This window comes from Pteropus medius, unplaced genomic scaffold (assembly GCF_902729225.1).
Source record: "Pteropus medius unplaced genomic scaffold, Ma_sr-lr_union100, whole genome shotgun sequence".
NCBI lineage: Eukaryota > Metazoa > Chordata > Mammalia > Chiroptera > Pteropodidae > Pteropus > Pteropus medius.
This window is the reverse complement of record NW_024349802.1, coordinates 20,899,143-20,919,170: the sequence shown is the minus strand read 5'-3', so window position 1 is coordinate 20,919,170 and position 20,028 is coordinate 20,899,143. Positions and strand designations below refer to the sequence as shown.

General features: G+C 44.8%; 1 protein-coding gene across 1 annotated transcript in view; it reads right to left on the bottom strand.

Annotated features, from left to right (window-relative positions):
* Positions 1–20,028, bottom strand: part of GALNT10 (polypeptide N-acetylgalactosaminyltransferase 10) — a 179,084-nt gene that overhangs the window by 23,454 nt on the left and 135,602 nt on the right. The window contains exons 5-6 of the mRNA XM_039836670.1: positions 6,993–7,178; positions 3,864–4,047 (exon numbers count right to left, since the gene is read on the bottom strand). Of these exons, the coding sequence (XP_039692604.1) occupies positions 3,864–4,047; positions 6,993–7,178 (370 nt within the window). The remainder of the gene's footprint in view (positions 1–3,863; positions 4,048–6,992; positions 7,179–20,028) is intronic.

The window sequence follows — 20,028 nt, the reverse complement described above, 5'->3', positions numbered from 1 at the left end:
ACCCCATGAGGTAGGCCTCATAGTAATAATGAGTTATTACCACACCATATTATGCATGAAGAAACCAGAGTACAGACAGATAACCTGCTCAAGGCTTCGCAATTACTAAGCAGGGTGAATTTCTAATCTATGTCGCAGCCCACATCCCTCACGGCCACAATATACTGCCTCCTGTCAGGGAGGAGCAATCAAGAAGCAGGCGATGAATGGAAAGGGCCGGGGGTCAGAAACGGGGAGAGCCTCCCTGCGACCTCGGCTGTCCTTAACCAGTGACGTGACCTGAGGTGAACACTGCTGCCTGCCATGGCAGCCACCGGCCACATGAACTGGAAACGTGGCTAGTCTGGATGGAGATGTTCTGCAAACGTAAGATATACACCCATTTTCTAAGGCTTAGTATGAAGACAAGAATAGAAAATCTCATTAATAATTTCTAAGTGTTGGTTACATGCTAATAAAATGAGGCTATTTCCGATAATACTGAGTTAAGTAAAATATATTACTAAAATAATTTTTACTTACTGCCCTTTACCTTTTTTAATGTGGCTACTTGGACATTTAAGAGTACATATGTGGCTCACATTATATTTCTGCTGGATGGCGCCGACTTAATGTCTTTGGGCCTGTTTCCCATCTACACAAGTGACATATAGCACTTCCTAGCTCACCTTGCTAGTATATTTCTGAAAGTATCTAGGACTATAAGAAAATAAAGCGTCAACTCTCCTTTGTCTTCTGAAGGTTGTGGGGTCTGGGTTTTCTGGCTGGAGCCTTAAATACACTGCTTGGAGGGGCACAGTGTTTCTGACTAAGTGCTTCAGGAGAAATCAAACCCAAGACTCTGCACACAAAAGTCAGCCCGAGTGGAAGCCAGGGGCAGGTGCGGAGGAGCTGCCTTATGAGGAGCTACTCACAACAGGTAAGCTACTAGCATGAAGGCATTTTGGATGCTCAGGGCTTTGCCTCTGGAGGGAGGCCTCTCCTCTAGCCTGGTCTATTTTTTGCTGTGTTCAGTAATAATAACAATGATTCTGAGTGTCTAGTGTGTACCACTCACTCTACCGACATTATCTCCAGCTCTCACAAAGCCCTATCACTAGCCCCTTTTTCAGATGGAGGAATTTAAAATTCAGAAATGCTACATACTCTGCTCAAGGGCACACAGTAAGTGGACGAGCTGTGATTCAAACCAGGGTCTGCCACCAAGGCCTGAGTCTTTCAGACATCATTCCACCATGCTGTGCCTGCAGATTGCTTGGTCGCTGGCATCAGGAAAGGTGTGCAGAAAATGACCAGGATTTTTCTAGTGGTCTCTCCCCTGGGTTTTGTCCAAGTACAATACAGAAGGGAGGTTTCTGGAAGGACTTAGAGGGTACAAAGGAGGGAGATGCCTCAGGAAACATCTAGGCTGGTGGCTCTAAACCTTGGCCACACATTAGCTTTACCTGGGAGTTTTAGAGAAACAATGATGTCCAGATCCTACTCCCAGATGCTGGTGTAATTTCTGGGAAGTGGCCTTAGTGGGTGTTTTAAATAAACTCCCTACGAGATGCCAATGGGCAGCCAGGGTTGAGAGTCACTGCTCTAGGGCCAGGCCAGCCCCCAACATCCAGATGGAGAGAGTGAGGCCCTGGAGGAAACTGGCTGGGCCTCCGCTACTAACCAACTGTATGACCTGAACTTTTACCCTTTCTTCATCCTGAGATGAGGAGGATGAACAGGCCAAAACCCACGCTGATGTACCTTTCCAATCCTAGGGCCTATGAATCAGTTCACAGCAAAGGGCTGAACCATAAAGAGGTTCTGGAAACCCTGAAAATTCCATTTTCTGGAGCAGCCCACTCCAATTGCAGCTTTTGCTATGTGTCATCTTGGGCAAGTGTCATTTTCTCTCTGATTTGGACTAGAATGGCTCTAATAGCAGTGTCTGACCATGCGGAGGATACAGGCGGTCAGGAGAAGAACACGGATGTCTGTCCTGATGAAGAAGCAAAAGGCCTCCGCTCATGCCCTCTGCTCTTGGCTCCTGCTGCTCCATCACCCTGGCCACTTTCCATTTCTTCCAAGAAGCCCACCTCTTCCTGCCTCTGAGCCTTCGCTGGGGCCCACAGCATTAAGGGCTCCCTTCGGACACCCTGGGTATGCACCGTGCCCATGAAGATGGCTCAGCTGCCAACAGCCTGCTTTCCCAGGAGGAGGGTAGGGCACAGAGACGCTCGGGTTCACTGGAGGCCAAACTGTGGTTAGGCAGGTGTCGCGGTAGACAGAATAATGGCTCCTCAAAAATCAATGTCCTAATTCCTAGAACCTGTGAATATATTATCTTACACAGAAAAGGGACTTCACAAATGCGATTAAGTTAAGGATTTTGAGATGGGGAGATTATCCTGGTGGCCCCAATGTCATTACGAAGGTCCTATAAGTCAGCAGTCCCCAACCCCCAGGTCGCGGACTGCTCCCCAGTGTTAGCAACACCACCTCAGCTCCACCTCAGATCATCAGGCATTAGATTCTCACAGGACCGCAGGTCCCTGGTACCAGAAAGGTTGGGGACTGATGCATAAGTGAAAGGAGACAGCAGGGTCAGAGTCAGAGAAAGAGATATGACGATGGAAGCAGAAGGCAGGAAGAGAGAGAGATGGGGGAGGGGCTGGGTCTGGGAGAGAGGGGATGGGGAATGAGAGAGAGGGAGGGGGAGGTGGGGGAGGGGGAAAGACTGGGAGACTTGAAGCTGTTATGCTGCTTGCTGGCTTTGAAAATGAAGGAAGGGGCTATGAGCCAAAGAATGTGAGCAGCATCCATGAGCTGGGAAAAGCAAGAAAATGGATTCTCCTCTGGAGCATCCACAGAGAAAGCAACCCTGCTAACACTGTGATTTTAGCCCAGTAAGACTCATTTCAGACTTCTGACCTCCAGAGGATAAATTCATGTTGTTTTAAGAAGCCAGTAAGTTTGTGCTAATTTCTTACTACAGCAATAATTAGGAAATTAATCTAGCAGAAGAGCTTAGACTTTGGCTTTGCAACCAAAGATCTTCTCCACATCTCTAGCAGGGGAGCCAGAGTGGCTCACGTGACAGTCACAGGGCTGGCAGGCCCACTGTGCAAAAAAAAAGATCCTTTCCAGAGCTTGGAGAACCAGAGAGGTACTGGGCTGTTTCTGGCTCAGCTACTCACTCACTGTGTGCCCCAGCGGGCCCTTCCCTGTCCTGGGGCCTCAGTCTCCTCATCTGCAAGGGGTTGAAGACCATTGCCTGTAGGTTCCCTCCAGCGTTCACACCCCCAAAACTTCAATGGTGGTCCAAGCTGTTATTTCCCTAACCTTACCCAGAGGGTATAACAGAATGATGAGAAAATTGGCTCCCAAGGCAGACAGACCTGCATGTACATCCAGCCTTTGCCACTTCACACTTGTTGTGTGACCTGGGCAAACTGCTTAACCTCTTGGACCCTTGGTGTCTCCATCGGAAAATATGAATAATAATTTTAACAACTGTTGTGAGGGTTAAAGAGGCTCAGGGTATAATGTGCTCTGTACAGTGCCTGGCACTTAGCAAGGGTTCAATAAGTGGTGGGGATGATGGCGATGATGATGATTACGACTGGGTGGCGGGCTTGAGGGAGAGAGTATGAACAACTCTACTCAGCCCTGGCTGGCAATCTCAGCAACGTGCACGGAGGTGGGAAAGGAAAGGGTGACGAGGTTGGTGGTCCATGAGCTGGGAGGGGCTGTGCTTCTGGTTGGGGACGTCTTCCCTGGCCCCTATGCACTGGACTTTTGGGGGAGGGGCAATCCTGAGTTATGTGCATTGGGGAGGGGTCACTGAGTCAGCCACAGTGTCCACCTGGGTTGTTGGTACTTACTCAAATGGGTCGCTGGGGTCAGCTTTCTGCAGTTCCGGAGGGATTGGGATCCGCTTATAGTACATCTCCCAGTCAAAGGCACCCCGCATGGCATCCCCCGCCTGGGTCTCATATCGAAAGTCGTCATGGTCAATCACGTCAATCATTGGGCACACGATGGTCTTGCGGTTCCGAGCAATGCGGTCTGAAGAAGAAAAGAGATGCCCATTAGGGAGGCAGGATCGGGGAGCAAACTGCATGGTCCTGTTCTGCAGCTTACTTGCATTAATTTGTTCCCTGGGTGATTTCTCTAAACACTTGAGTTTGAGAATCCTGGAGAGGAAGAGAGGATGCAGGTTTTAGGCAAGATGGACCAAGTCTCCCACCCAGTCTTGGTGCCTACGACAGGATGGGGGGTACCCTGGGCCAGTTATATAACTAATGTCTCCAAGCCCCAGTGTTCTGGTACCAGCAAGTTGTTGGGGCAGATGATCTGCCACTAGGGGCAAGTGGGCTATGCTGGGGTGTCTGGTGGCTCTGGGCCAAGAGTCAAGTTCAAGACTTGGAATGGGAAGCCTGGCAGGCCCATAGTAGGCCAGTAGCAGCCTAGGGCCCAGCCTTTGTCAGGCTACCGCATATTTTTCTTCTAGGAGAGAAAGCAGCATTTTTTGTCATTTTCTAAACTGCAAGGCATGATCCTTAGGTAGGTCATCAAATTGATTTTGTGTGTGTGCAATGAACCAAAAAGAATGCCAGATATCAGGGTGCATTCCAGGTGATAAGGGAGGGTGTGTGCTAAGGACACAAAACTCTGCTAAATGCTGGCTGATTGTGGGAGGTATGAAGTCAAGGGGTTGCATCAGAGAGGCAGCATTCAGTGCTGTGCTCACTTGGGGACAGAATGCTCAGGTTCGAACCCTGGTTTTGTCACCTACTTGCAGTATAATCTTGGAAAAGGTTATATGATGCCTCTGAGCCTTGGTTTCCTTGCCAACAAAATGGAGGAAGACAGCACCTATATCATAGGGTCTTTGAAGAGCAAGTGGTATAATGGGGAGATGATCAGCATGTGATCAGCACTCCTGCCATTCTCTGTGTGACCAGGGATGCTGAAAGAGGCTCAGAAGCAGGAGCTGGAAGGCTGAGCGTCTCCCTCCTTCTCTTTGCCCCTCAGTTTTCTCATTTGCAACATGTGGATAATAATGCCTGGGTTGCCTGTTCAACCATTTAACCGTCAAATTCAAATGGGGATGTGGCCTAAAAAGCTAGGAGACTAGCAGAGCCATGATGAGGATGATGTTGATGATGATGGAGGAGAAGGAAATGATGACCAACAGTGGCTTTCCTTTGGGGAAATGCTTGTCAGCCTCAGAAATGGCTGCTCTCAAAAGAAGGCAGAACGAGCTGTGCACAGAGGTGTTAATGGTTTCAGAGACCAAAGCCATGATGTGCCCTGTCTGCTGATCATATTAGCAGGGCAGACTTTTCAATCTACACCACTGGTTCACATTTCTATTGCAAAAAGAAAAAAAAAAGGGGAATGCTTCTTCCATGTATGTCTTCAGATTATGAAAATTACCTTCATATATTTCCATAGAAACAGAGTTAAGGGCTATTTCGACGAGCAGCTCAGCTTCCTGCTCCACCACTCCGCTGTCTTTACGAGTCACTGAATGACCCGGCAAATGGGTTATTCCTTCAGGACTACAAATTAGGCAATTTATGATAAGGCTTTTGTCTTTTTTATTCTTTTTCAGTAATGAGAGGCAGATAGAGACGTCTTACGTTAATTAAACAAACAGTTTACTAGAAAATCTTGGTTACATCCTTTCCCTAACCTAGTGGGACTCCGGACCTTGGAGGCAGAAGCACATAATCTGACACTAAAGTTCCATTCTGATCTGTGTTAGAACACACATTTGCTGGGTTATCTCGTTTAACTGTGTGGATTTTGCTTTCTGTCCTCACCCCTGAATGGTGGCCTAACCAGTGCTCCTCAGATTGTGATCCCAGGACCAGGAGCACTGGTGTCACCTGGGAGCTGGTTAGAAATGCAGCTTCTCAGGCCCCATCTGGACCTCCTGACTCAGAAACTCTGGGGTTGGGGCCCAGCACTCCGTGTTTTAACAAGTCTTCCAGGTGATTCTGATGCACATTCAAGTTTGCCCTAAACTTCAGTCTTCTGTTATGGAGCGCATATCCATCTATTTCTGAGGGGCTCACTTTTTCTCTCTGGATTGATAACTCCTCCCTAAAATGCCTCCATCCCTGCCCCTCGCCTGACTCACAGTCTCAGTGAAACATTCCCTCTTCGATATCCACCTGTCAGCATCAGCTCACCACTCTCAAGGCTGAACTCCTCATAGTTCAGGCTGTTTCTCTAACCAGTGATGAGTTACCCCGCTTCCTGCATCCAATCTTCATGTCTCTCTCTTGTCCTCAAGGCTGAGGTGGATGACCACTGGATCATGTTGCCCTCTGTCTATGGTCCTTCCCTGACAGCTGTCGGAGACTGTCTGAAGAGGAAATGAGTTTCAGGAGGCAGTGTGGACCCATGAAAGGGGATAGACTCTGAAGCCAGGCCGATGGTGACTTTGACACTTATGGCTCAAGGGAACAAGTGAGTCACTCGATATCTCTGAACTTCCATTTCTTCTACTATAAAAAGGGGATACTTTCAACCTGGCATGGTTTTGTGAGGATGAGAGATAATGCTACAACTACAACCTTCCTGGCTCACAGCAGCAGTGCAGTGAATGGTAACTGTTCTAAGTTGATATGATGATACTCTCCCGCAATCGGGCTCTTAACAGGAGACAGCCTTGCCTTGCTTTCCAATAAAACTTGAAGTAATCAGGGGGAAGAAATCATGTCACTAGACACTGATGTGCTGTATGACTTTGTACAAGTTGTTTCCCCTCTCTGAGTCTCAGCTTCTTTCTCTGTAAAATGAAGGGAAAGGGCTGAACAGACTTTTAAAGTCTCTTTGAGCACTCCCGAACTTCTGGATCCCTGGCGGCACATGGCATTGTGCTGGGTGCATCTCAGGCAGGCAAGGGAATCTTTGTGGATGACTCCCTGTAGGAGGCTGAGGCCAGCAGTGGCTGGTGTGTTCCAGGCCACCTACTTAGCCTTGGGAAGGTGTCTTACCGAGCAAGGGAGGGAGCCAGTTGACATTGGCTTCACAGTGTGAGTCCAAGAATGTGATAACATCCCCAGAGGCTGCTGAGGCCCCCAGCATCCGGGTCCTTATCAGCCCTTCCCGTTTTTTGGTTCGGAGAATCCTCACACTGGGGAAATGGGCCATGTAGTCTTCAAGTGGCTTCTTCAGGTGCTCTGTGAGAGAGACAGAAGAGGACAGATAAACAGATGAGTATGAACAGCTGCTTATTAACCATTCTAGTGATCCCCCCCTTTCCATGTGCACAGCACTTTACAGTTTAATCACAGCTTTCCAGTACACTGCCTCATTGGACCTTTCAGATAGGGATCACTAACTGCATGCTGCAAATGGAGAAACTGCTCAGAGAGGCCCAGTGATAGTGCCAGACCTGGAACACAGAGAGATCTTCTGTGGGCAGCTGTGGTTTATACCTGGCTGGGACCCATTCCCTCATTTTCTGGTAACAATACTCTAAGTTTTCTTTGGGAAACTATACCCCTCCTCTTCTCAGTCTATCGAACTTGGGTAGGGTTGGCTCTGTCCCCTGGTTCCAAGGGGGAGGAGCATGTGGCTTGGGCCTGAACTTTTGGAAAAACAAGGCCCTTTATTTTTGCTAGAGTCAGTCATCTGGCTGGCCAATAAGTTTGTCACTGCTGGTGACATCTTCTGCAAAATGAGGTGATGAGAAGTGGTGGGGGTATCTGCTGAGACTGAAGCCAATGTGTAGAAAAAGAGCCAAGAGATGGAGGGAGAAGTTATCCAGATGATATTTTGATTCCTCAGATCCCCCTGTGCCTGATGCGGATAGAGTTCTAGATGTTCTTATTACACAGGACAATAAATTCCTCTTTTTGCTCATTCTAATGTCAGCTGCATTTCTGCTGCATGCTTAGAAAACTGTTCTGAATAAATCTCAAAGACAGACTCTTTCTACTAAATGCTGGTGTCCCTTAATTTTAATCAGGGTTTGGGCCCTTTATGAAAACTCTAGTATGGCTTCAAAAAAAACCCACTATAGTTTACATCATACCTAACAATGAAATATTAAATGCTTTTCTCTTACAATCAGGAGAAAGGCTGTATACTTTCTCTTCATTTCTACTGAATATTGTACTTGAATTCCTACCTAGTGCAATTGTTAAGAGAAAGAAATAAAAGGAATAAAGATTGGAAGAAGGTAGTAATGTCTTTAATTGTAGATGACATGATTGTTTACATAGAAAATCCTAAGAAATCTACAAAGACTAGAACTAATAGGTAAACTTAACATAGTTTCAGGATCAACACATCAACATTTTAGAATCAACTGTGTTTCTATTTACTAGCAAATAAAAAACAATTGGAAAATGCAATTAAAAATGGTAAAAACACCATTTACAATTTAACAAAAGAAGTGCAAACTGTATACTTTGAAAACTACAAAATATTGTTGAAAGGAATTAAAGACCAAAATAAATGTACAGACAGTCCATGTTCTTGGACCAGATGACTCAATATTGTTAAAATGGTAATACTTCCCATATTGATCTACAGATTCAACATAATTAAAATCACAGCTGACTTTTTTGAAGAAATTGACAATTGACAGCTGATGCTAAAATATATGGAAATGCAAGAAATGAAGGGATTCAGAATAGCTGAAATAATCTTTTGATTACTTACACAACAATGTTTATAGCAACACTCCTCACAATAGCCAAATGGTGGCAATAACCCAAGTTTCCAACATCTCATGAAGATATAAACAAATACAGAATATATCCACACAATGGACTATATTACTCAGCCATAAAAAGGAATGAAGAACTGGTATATGCCACATCGTGGGTGAAGCTTGAAAACATACTAAAGAAGCCAAACACAAAAGGTCACATATTGTATGATTCCATTTGTATGAAATTCCAAAATAAGTAATACATAGAGACAGAAAGAAGATTAGCGGTTGCCAGGGGCTAGGGACAGGGGAATGGGGAGTGACCACTTAATGGGTATGGGGTTTCACTTTAGGGTGATAAAAATATTTTGAAACTAGATAGAGGTGATGGTTGCACAATATTGCAAATTTATTAAATGCCAATTAATTGTATACTTGAACATGGTTAACTTTATGTGAATTTTACCTCAATTTTAAAAAATGGGTCAAGAATATAAATAGGTACTTCTCCAAAGAAGATATACAAGTGGCCAATAAGCCCATAAAAAGATGCGTGCCATCATTTGTCATTGGGGAAATGCAAATCTAAATCATAATGAGATACCGAACTATTCTGCATCCACTAGGATTACTATAATCAAAAAGTGAGATAATAATAAGTGTTGACAAGGATGTGAAGAAATAAGAATCTTCATATACTGTTGGTGGGAATGTAAAATGGTGCAGCCACTTTGGGAAACAGTCTGGTAGTTCTTCAAACAGTTAAACAGTTATAACCCAGAAATTCCATTTCTAGGTGTATTCTCAAGAGAAATTAAAACATATGTCCACACAAAAACTTGTATACTCATATTCATAGCAGCAATATTCATAATAGCCCCAAACTGAAAATCATACAAATGTCCGTCAAATAATGAATCGATAAACAAAATGTAGAATAACCATACAATAGAATACTATTCCGTGATAAAAAAGAAATAAGCTATTGCAATAATATGGACAAGCTTTAAAAATATTATGCTAGGTTAAAGAAGTCAGACACATAAGACTTAGTATTATATAATCCTATTTATGTGGAATTTCTAGAAATGTAAAACTATAGAGACAGGAAACCAGTGGTTGCCTGGAGCTGAGACGGGAATGGAGATTGATTGCAAACAGGTACAAGGGACCTTTTTTGGAGTGAGGGAAATATTCTAAAACTGAATTACAGTGACAGTTTCACAACTATATAAATATACATTGAACTACACTTAAAATATGATTTTTATGGTATGTAAATTATATCTCAATAATGGATGTTAAATTCTTTAAAGAAATCCATTGTATTTCCATATACTGGCAAAACACAATAGAAAATACAATAAAAATAGCATTTATAATATATATATGTACACACACATACCCAAATAACTGAAGTGACAAATAATATTTATAGATTGACTCCATATTAAGAGTCAATTCCAATAAGGTCATACCAGACTTTTTTTAATTGACAACTTGGTTCTAGATTTCCATAGAGTAGTCAAAACAATCTTGAAAAAGAAGAACAAAGCTGGAGGACTCACTGATTTAAAAACTTATCACAAAGCTAAAGCAGTCAAAATGTGTGGTACTGGCAAAGAATCAACAAAGGGGTCAACAGGACGTAGTAGAGAGACCAGAAGTCCCCACCCACATCTATATTGGTGAATGGTTTTTGACAAAGGCACCAAGGCAATTCAATGAGGAAATAAAAGAATTTTCTACAACTTCTCCTAGAACTGGATAAAGGTATGAAAAAAGATAAACCTCAACCCCTCCCATACACAAAAAATAATTTTAGATGGATCATAGACTTAAGCATAAAGCTAAAGGTATAAATTTTCTTGAAGAAAATATGAGAATATTTTTGTGAACTTTGGGTGGAAAAAATTTCTTAGGATGTGAAAATTAATAATTCATAAAAGAAAAAATGGATACATTGGACTTGATTAATATTAAGAACTTAACTCTTTAAAAATCTGCTCATCAGAAGACACCAGTAAGAAAATGACAAGGCAGGGAACAGTCCGGAAGAAAATATTCATGATATATGTATCTGACAGAGGAACTGTATCCAGGATATGTAAAGAATTACTACAAAGTCAATAACAAAAATGTAACCATTTAAAAAATGGGCAAAAAACAGGCAAAAGCATTCCACAAAAGAATTGATATACACATGGCGAATAAGCACGTGAAAAGGTGTTCATCATTTCTCATCAGGGAAATGCAAACTGCAAGTATGAGATACCATTCACTACATGTTTCCCAGAATGACAAAATTAAAAACAGGAACAATATCAAGTATTGGGGAAGAGGTGAGCAACTGTAACTCTCATTGCTAGAAGGAATATACAGTGGTACAACCTCTTTGGAAAGCTGTATGATTGCTTCTTATAAAGTAGACACGCAACTATTCTATGGCTGGTATTTACCCAAGAGAAATAAAAGCATACATCCACAACAAGAATGAGAATATTCCATTGTAATTTTATTCATAATAACCCCTAAATAGAAACAACCTAAATGTCCATCAACAGGTGAATGGATAAACAAATCATGGCAGAGTCACATAATAGATTCCTCCTCATCAATAAAAGGAACAAATCTCTGGTACATCCAACCACATGGATGAATTTCAAAATTATGTTGAAATGAAGAAGCCAGACACAAAAAGGAACTTAGTGTATCATTCATTTGAAGTTCATCAACAGCCAAAATAATCTACAATGACAGAAGAACAGTATTTGCCCTTAGGGTGTGGGGACTGACAAGAAACGAACTTTCTGGGGTGAGGCAATTTCTACATCTTGATTGGGGTGTTGGTTTGCCAGGTGTATACATTTGTTATACCTCATGGACCTGTATACTTAAGATACCTGTGCAGTTCACTGTCTGTAATTTTTCCCTCAATTAAAAAATACTGGTCAAAACACACATTCATTCTCTCTCGGCTGGGGAAGCTGGAGTGCAGAGGAAGTGTCACTAACCGGCCATCAGGAGAACGGGGCTGTGTTCCCATCTCTGACACAGTAGGCCCACTGTTTATTTCCTTGGGGCCTCAGTGCTGTCCCTGAATCAGAGTTTGGACCAGAAGGTCTTCGACAGCCCTGGGCCCAGGCCTTTCAGAAGCCCAGGTAGCACAGGGCTGGAGCTGCCGGGCTCCTTGCTCTTGCCAGCCCCTGGGGGTGATCGCATTCTCTAACCCAAGCCTGAATCCTGCTCTGAATTCACTCCATCAGGGGTTAGAGCAGGAGGGCTCTCTTTAATCAGGGTGTGTGTTCAAGTCACTTGGTGAGCTGGCTATAAAAATGGCTGCCTGGGTGACTGTGATTTGATATACCCAGGGTAGCATCCAGCATCTTTAGTTTCACTCGACCCACAGGGGGCTGTGATGTACGACCAGGCCTAGAACTACTGGGGTAGTTCAGTCTCTTCATTTTATAGACAGAAAGCTGAGGTCCATAGAAGGGAAGGGCCCACCTCTGTCATGGGGTTAACAGTAGAGCTGTGTTTCAAGCCAGGGTCCCCTAGATATTTGGTCCAGAACATACTGAACCTTTTTCTAACTCTGTACAGAAATGAATCACTTTCACTGGTAAGGCAGATTATTATTTGCAAAGCAGATTCACATATTTTATCTCCTTGGGTTCATAAAATCATACTCTGCATTTTTTCTCTGCAATTGACGGCTGAGAAAACTGATGCTCAGAGAAGCTAAGAAACTTGCCCAAGGTCATAGAGCCAGTAAATTGCTGGACTCTCTGTGGAAACATGATGCTTTCCCCTTCTAGTCATGTCTTCCCAACCCTGACGATCACCTGCTACTGGCACGACTTTTGCCTCATCTACCTAGCCTACTACAATTTACTTAGGTTTTTAAATTTCTTTTAAATCAACTCACTTTTTTAAATTAAAAATTTTTATTTAATTAATTTTAAAAGGAGATATTAAATGCTTACCATGAATAGGAAATCGGTACCATTTGTGATAAAGAGCTGCTAAAAAAAAAATCCAAACAAATGAAGACAAAACAATGTTACTAGATTTTAGCCAGCTCCTCCTGTATCCCGTGACTAAGAGCTTACGGTCTGCTCTCTCTTTGTCAAGGAGGGAGATATGGGCAACCAACTGAGACTCTCCATCTGGAGTAATCAGAAGAAACAAAAGAGTTGAAGAGAGAAAATCGTTCTCTCCACATGAGTCCATGTAACTTAATGCAATGTCCCTGAACTACTTGAGATCTTAGGTATCATTTCAAATCACATTCGTACTGGCGTACTTAGGGAAATACTGCTCCGGTCACCTGATTTAAGTCTCCAGAAACTTGTGCACAATGAAGTGTTTTGTGTGGTGGTGCCTAGCGTCTCATAGGTCTGAGCAGTTAAAAGATATAAAGAGAAAAGATGATCTATATGTATATAACCCAAGGTTGGAAAGCTGAAAAATCCCCCAGGTCGCCTTCTTGCTTGCTTGCAAAGATTAATATGGCTTCTCTCGCCCTTTCCCACTTATCTTTGGAACAGTGACTCTGTAGAAAGCAGAAATCAATTTGCCCTAATTGAGGGGCTAAATCTTTCCAAAAGAGACTTTCTTGGGCATCGAGACAAGATAGCAAGGGGCACGGTCATGCTCCAGATAGGCTGCTGTTCGGGTGGGAACACTATCTTTAAAAGAGAAAAATCCATAGTCATTGTGACCAGTGCTTCTTCTTGGCTGGGTTCAACTGGTAGGTCATTAACTCGAGGATGAGATAATCTCCTAGACCACACACCACTAATCCCTTCAGAAGGAAAAATATCATCCTGTCCAGCTCTAATCATTGAGGGCCCCGCTCAGGCAGAGCCCTATCGCTAAATCACCCAGAACGCAGATGGCTGCATCATTACAGATCAACCAATTAAGGCCTTTTGACAGCCTGTGGTAAAGTCAGAGGCATTATTTAGGGGCAATTATGCTCCTCCTGTCCTTGTTAGAAAGTACATTTACACAAAATCAGGACTGTTGCCTTATTTTTCCACTTGGATGAAAACATTCCACAGACATAGAATTTCAGAGCTGAAAGAGACTTTAGATGAAGATGATGACGGTTATGATGACAACTATCAGAAACAATTACTGAGGCCTTACTCACACATGGAGCTCCTTGCTTCATATACATACAGCTCCTTGCTTCTCTGACACATACAACAACACTATGAATGGAGCATTATGGTCCCATTTTACAGAACAAGATGCCGCGAAGCTTAGAGTGGGTGATGCAGCCTGCCCAGGGAACATGGTTTACAAATGAGGAAGCCAAGGTCTAAAACTCTACCTTGCCTGATGAACCGAGCAGGCTCTTCTTACTGCACCAAGCCCACCTCCGCCTCACCATAGTCAGTCCCTTTATCCTGCCCAAGGGAAAGGCAGAGGGCCAGATAAGTTAGTTCAGTGTCCACCCTGGGATTTCCCCCAGCTTTACAAGCGCTGGGGCAGGGGTGGTAAATAGGCTTCACTGAAGCGCCCATGCTCGTGGGTTTGTAACAGATACCTAAAGCTGTGTTAAGAAAGATTCTGGGGCTGTATCTTGGCTCAGCATGAAAGTGTCCAGGCTGAGAAGAAATGTCTACCCTGAAGCAACAGGGAGGCAGCCGCCCCGAAGCCACACACGCATCATTCCTATTCCAGGGGCTGCTCCGATTATAAAAACAATACAGAATTTCTCTTGCCCTTATTACCCTTATTTAGTGATGAGCCACAGCCATCCAACGAGGGGGTAACTGCTTCTGAAGGTGAGCTCCCATCACTGTGAGGCTTTAAGTGGGTGTTAGAAGAGCACCTATCAGAGGGCTCACAGGTGGGTCCTGGGTGCCCCACCCACATCTCCTCAGCATTTGTTCCCTGCCTGCCTGATTTCCACCTGCCAGCACCTGCCTCTGCCTGTGGCTCGCTGTGCCCATGTGGTGGACCTTAACCAAGGACAGCGGTGTTGGTGGGTCACCACCCCAGCTTCCTTGCCCCTTAGGTGCGCTAACCCAGGGCACTCCCTGTGGGATCACGTGCACCCTTACTGCCTGCCTCTCCTCATTCTTACTTCCCCACTCTCTTGTTGGAGTTTCCCCAAATCTCCCCCTAAAATAACTACTTGCACTGAAATCCTGTCTCAGGATTTGCTTCATAAAACCCAAACTAAGACACATTCCGAGTAGCAGGTGTGACTTAAGAGGATCTGCAAGGTTGACTCTGTGGCTCCATGAAGCTGATGGTGATGACTTCAGTAACACACTGTTCTTTGGTGCCTGGTTTCTACAAATTACCGAGTGTTTAGTCCTCATCTACACTTGGCACTAACTCAAGGACTACACACACATTTACTCTTCTAATCTTTACAGACACTCCACGAGGCAGGTCATATTAGTGTCTCTGTCTTACTGATGAGAAAACAGGGGCACAGAGAGGTTCAGTAGCTTTCCCCAGGTCCACACAGTTAGTAAGTGGCAGCTGCTGGATTTACACCCAGGTAGTCTGGCTCCAGAGTCTGTAGTTTTCTTTGGTAAAATTTTTTAATGATCGAGAATCATTTCAAATGTATTAAAAAAGTAGGATAGAATAATCCTTCCCCCACCCCCATTCTACCTGTCATTTAGCTTAGAAAATTGTCAACTGCTGGTTACTCTTATTTCATTCCTGCCCCTGCCCACGGGATGACATTGGAGCTAATGGAGTCTGTGCTGATAACCACTGTGCTGCTAGGGGAGAAAAGCCAGAGGATTAACCGGGAAAGATACTACAATTCCAGTGAACTAGCTCTTGTCCCTCTCGCAAGAACACTCCCAGCGAGTTCTCTCTCTGTTGGGCACACAGTATCTTCTCAGGAAATACTTGCTGATTATCTCACTGGACGCCCCTGAAAGCCACAACAAGGAGGGTGGGGCAGATAAAATCCATTCTGGTGTTACCAGAGAAAAAACTGAGGCCTAGGAAAGGGAGAGTCTTGCCCCAAGTCTTTCAGCTGGTAAGGTCTGAGTGAGGACCAGAGCCCCGTGCTTTCCAGGTCCGCCTCGTACATCCCACTTGCACGCGCGTACGCACGCACACACACACACACACACACACACACAGTGTGCGTGTACGCGTGCATGCTTCCCCAGGGCCTGCTTTGGGATGGAATCTCTATCTCCTGTCTGGTTTGAGGGCACTTAGGACTCTGAGGATGATTCTACCTGGCGGGTTGTGGCACAGGTTATTGCACTCCCAGGAGTTGTTGTGAGTTGAAGTCTTAATCACTGAGACCTGTGAATTTGACCTTATTTGGAAACAGGGTCTTTGCAGATATAATCAAGTTAAGATGAAGTCATACTGGATTAGGGTGGGCCCTAATCCGACGACCGGTATCCTTAAAGAAGAGGGAAATCTGGACACACGAGGAGAATGCCATGTGATGACGGAGGCAGAGACTGGAGTGATTTGTTTACAAGCCAAGAAACACTAAGGATTGCAGGTAACACCGAGAGCTAGGAAGAAACAGAAAGTCTCCTCCTCTAGAGCCTTCAGAGAGAGCATGGCCCACCCAAGACCTTGATTTCAAACTTTTGGCCTCCAGAATTGCGAGAGAATCGACTTTTGCTGTTTTAAGCAGCCCAGTTTGTAGTGACTTATTACAGCAGCTCTAAGACACTAAGACAGAAGGGGAGGTTCTCACACACTGGCACTGTAACAGTGACACAGCAAGAAGATGGCCCGGTCCAGGCCACTGCTGTCCCTTGTCTGGACTACCGTGGTCTGTGGCCAACTGTGGTAGCCATGACTGTTGTCCCTGTTTCCACTTAGCAGTTCACAGGGTCTCTTAAAAGAGAAGTAAATTGCATCTTATCGCCCTTCCACTCACTCTTTTTGCTTAAAACCCTTCAATGACTTCCCATGGCTCTTGGAAGAAGGTCCAGAATCCTTACCAGGGACAAGAGGGCTGGGCATGGTTGGTGCCCGTCCTCTCCAGCCTCATCTTGCTCCTCCCTTGCTTACTCTCCCCCTATCCCTGCCATCTTCTTTCAGGTGTCCAATGACCCATGATGTCCCCTCTGTCACTGCCTGGACTGCTGAGACCCCAAGCCCCTCCATACATTCCCCCTACTTAAATCCTGCTCATCCCTCAGATCTCGGCTCAAATATCAATTCATCACTAAAGCCCTTCCTGACCTCCCAGACCACAGCAGGTCTCTAGGGAAGATTGTCACAGATCCTGGGAACTTGTCCTTCACATTATTCAGGTCAGGTCAGGTCATCCTTCCATCTTCGTGGACTGACTTACTCTGCCTCCCTCCAACTCTAAGCTCCAGGAGGGTGAGCTCCGTGAAAACTGCTCGTCAGTGTATCCCTCACGCCTAGTGCAGAGCCAGAGGCATCTGCACGTCCTGTCGAATCCACATGCCTTCCCCCTCCATCGTTTCATTTGATTTGATTTCCCTGTGAAGGAAGCAGGTCATGGTTCATCATCTTCATTTCGAGATGAGGGAAGTCAAATATCAGAAGAAGTTGTTCTGGTCCAAGGTTACACAGCCAGCAAGATAAGTGATGAAGACAGGACTCAAATCCAGTTCGGTTTATTCAGAAATCTTTGCTCTACTGCTGTGTGTAATCAAATTAATCTCCAGGTAGAATACCCGAGTTGAAATCTCTGCTGCCATTGAGCCATTCACCTGTGGAGAAGCACCAGAAATACAGCTCTGTGTGTCCCACGCTCTAGCAGGACCCAGAGCATGTGCGAGAGAGCCTCACGGACAGGCCGGTGAGGGAGGAAGAGAGAAGGGAAGTAAGGTGCCAAGTTGCAAACCAGACACATCAGCATGGTCCCTGTGTCACTGCTGGTGCTCGGGCCTGCAGGGTTGTTGTTGCTAACACTGGCTCTGGCAGGAGAGGCGGCCCTCTGGCTTCTGGGAGTGGTAGGTGTTCTGGGTCTTGTCTGATTTATCTATTTGCAAGTCTTATGCGGTGTATTCTCAGGCACTGCCAATCCATTTGCAGGAGGGAGAGCATACAGCAGTCAAGTGTCACCCTCTGTCCTGCTTTGACATTCAGGTGTTTCTAGCCAACAGAAAACTGTTAAGATGATGTAGACCCTCACCTTTATTATCATTCTCATTGTCAGGATTTCTGTCGAGCGCTTATTGTGTGCCTACACCCTGTGTTAAATGCTGTTATTTAACCACATTGCCTCATTTCATTACCATGGCTACTCTATTATGTGGGCACTATTTTAGACAAGGGGAAACTGAGGCTCAGAAAAGTTCTGTGCCTGTCTATGTTCAGACAGCTAGTAGGTGATAGCCAGGAGTCACAACAGGTGTTTTTGATCTTACAGCTGGCATTATTGACTATGAAACTATACCACCCGTTGATGTCCCTGATCTCTCCATTTTCCCTGGTGGGTACCAGTTTCCAATCCCACAATCTCAACCTTATCCCCTACCCCCTGGGATGTCCAGGGCTTTCATCTGCTCAAAGAACTTCCAGACAGGTAAATATAAATAGCAGGAAAATCAGAAAGAGAGGTCGGGAAGGAAAGTTATGATTGCATGAGGACGGGTGTCGGCAGGTGAAACGCATAGGCATTTAAGTATCGTTTACTGTTTGGAAAACAGATCAGTCCTTCAGGAGAGACGTTTTCTGGCCCTGAGTCCCAGGAAGGAATTTGAGAGAGTGACAGTTCTGCTAGAAGACTTTCTTCATTCTCCTTTGACATGGGTCCTCTCTATATGACAATCTAAAGCATAACAGATACTTTTGATGGGTGGTTTTGAAAAACCAGCCATTTCTTTTTGCCCTTCCCTTTTCCCTTCCTGCTCCCCACCCTCCTCTTCTTGATAATAGCATTACTGAGATATAATTCACGTACCACACAGTTCACGGATTTAAAGCAACAATTCAGTGTCAACCAGCCATTTCTTGCACTGCTGAAAGTAGCGAATCAACTGTACCTTAGTGAAGGCATTTCTGCAGGGGAGAATTCAGTTGAGTTTAATCAAGAAAGCGTTTGCTGCACTCCTGCTGTGTGTCAGGAACTATGCTGGGCACAGACCTTTCTATTGATCTAACGTGGTTTTCAGAGTGTGGTCCCCAGACTGGTGGCATCGGCATCATTTGGGAACTTGTTAGAAATGCCAAATCTTAGGCCTCACCCCAGACCTACTGAATCAGATGGGTAGGGCCTGCTGACCTGGATTTTAACAAGCTCTTCAAGTGATTCTGATATGTGCTAACATTTGAGAAGCACTGATCTGACTTAATACAGAAGGTGAGTTCAGAGAAATAAACCTAGGCCATTGTGATCATATTAGAATCTCTAAATGATTTGAAACAGAAACCACATTTCCTGCTAGAATAAGAGAAAAACTGAAGTTCTCCAAGGATTCTAAGCCTATTTCCTGACTCCAGAGAATCTGTGATGGGGATGGGTGCTGGCTTGGGTGCCCTCCCACCATCCTCCTCAGACTCGCAGTGGCCCCTATTTGGCCTGGCCTTCTCTTCACCTCTCTGCCTGACCTGCTCTCACCTTGAATGAGATAAATCTGACAAACTAGGGCACCTCCTGATAGGCTCACAGGATGGGCTCCCAAACCATAGTCCTAAGAATCCCCAGGGGAACTGGTTTTCACACTCACGCCGGGGAAGTCTCATAGATTCGGATTCCATAAATTGGGGGATAGTGGCTTTCAAATCTTTCAACTACGACCTATAAAAAGACATATATTTTTTATCACAGCCTGGCACACACATACATAACTGAAATAACAAGGTGTGATGCACTCGGATATATTTTTTTCTATTCTATCCTCTTATGTTTCATTTTTTTTTTAAAAGCTGGTCGTGACCCCAGAAACTTATTTCGTGACCCTCCAACGGGCCTACTGCAATCGGAAAACCCTGCAATCGGAAAACCCTGGCCAAGGGCACGGTCTGGAACCTACAGTGTTATAAGATGCCCCACTTGACCCTGAGGTCCTCTGCCACGGCCTCGATCTCGAAGCTAGTTCTTGCATGGCGCCCATTGCTCTTATTGTTATTATTACTGAGCTGCTGAGAATGCACAAAAATGGACCCAGGCCTAGTTCTAAAAATGAATCTGTCGCTGCATGCTTGCCTCTCCGGGTCATCACTAGAATTCCCGTATGTTGATGAGATCTCTGGAATGCCGTGAGAGAGGAAATCCTTCCTCCCAAATGGCCAATGTCCTTCTGCCAGAGACTCCAGAGAGCACGTTTCAGGTGTCTTTCATCTCATTGAAAGAGCTGCTAGAAAAATGTGTGTATTGAAGCTTTTGCATCTATGAGCCTACTGTCTCAGCAGCTGGAAAACATCAAGGACAC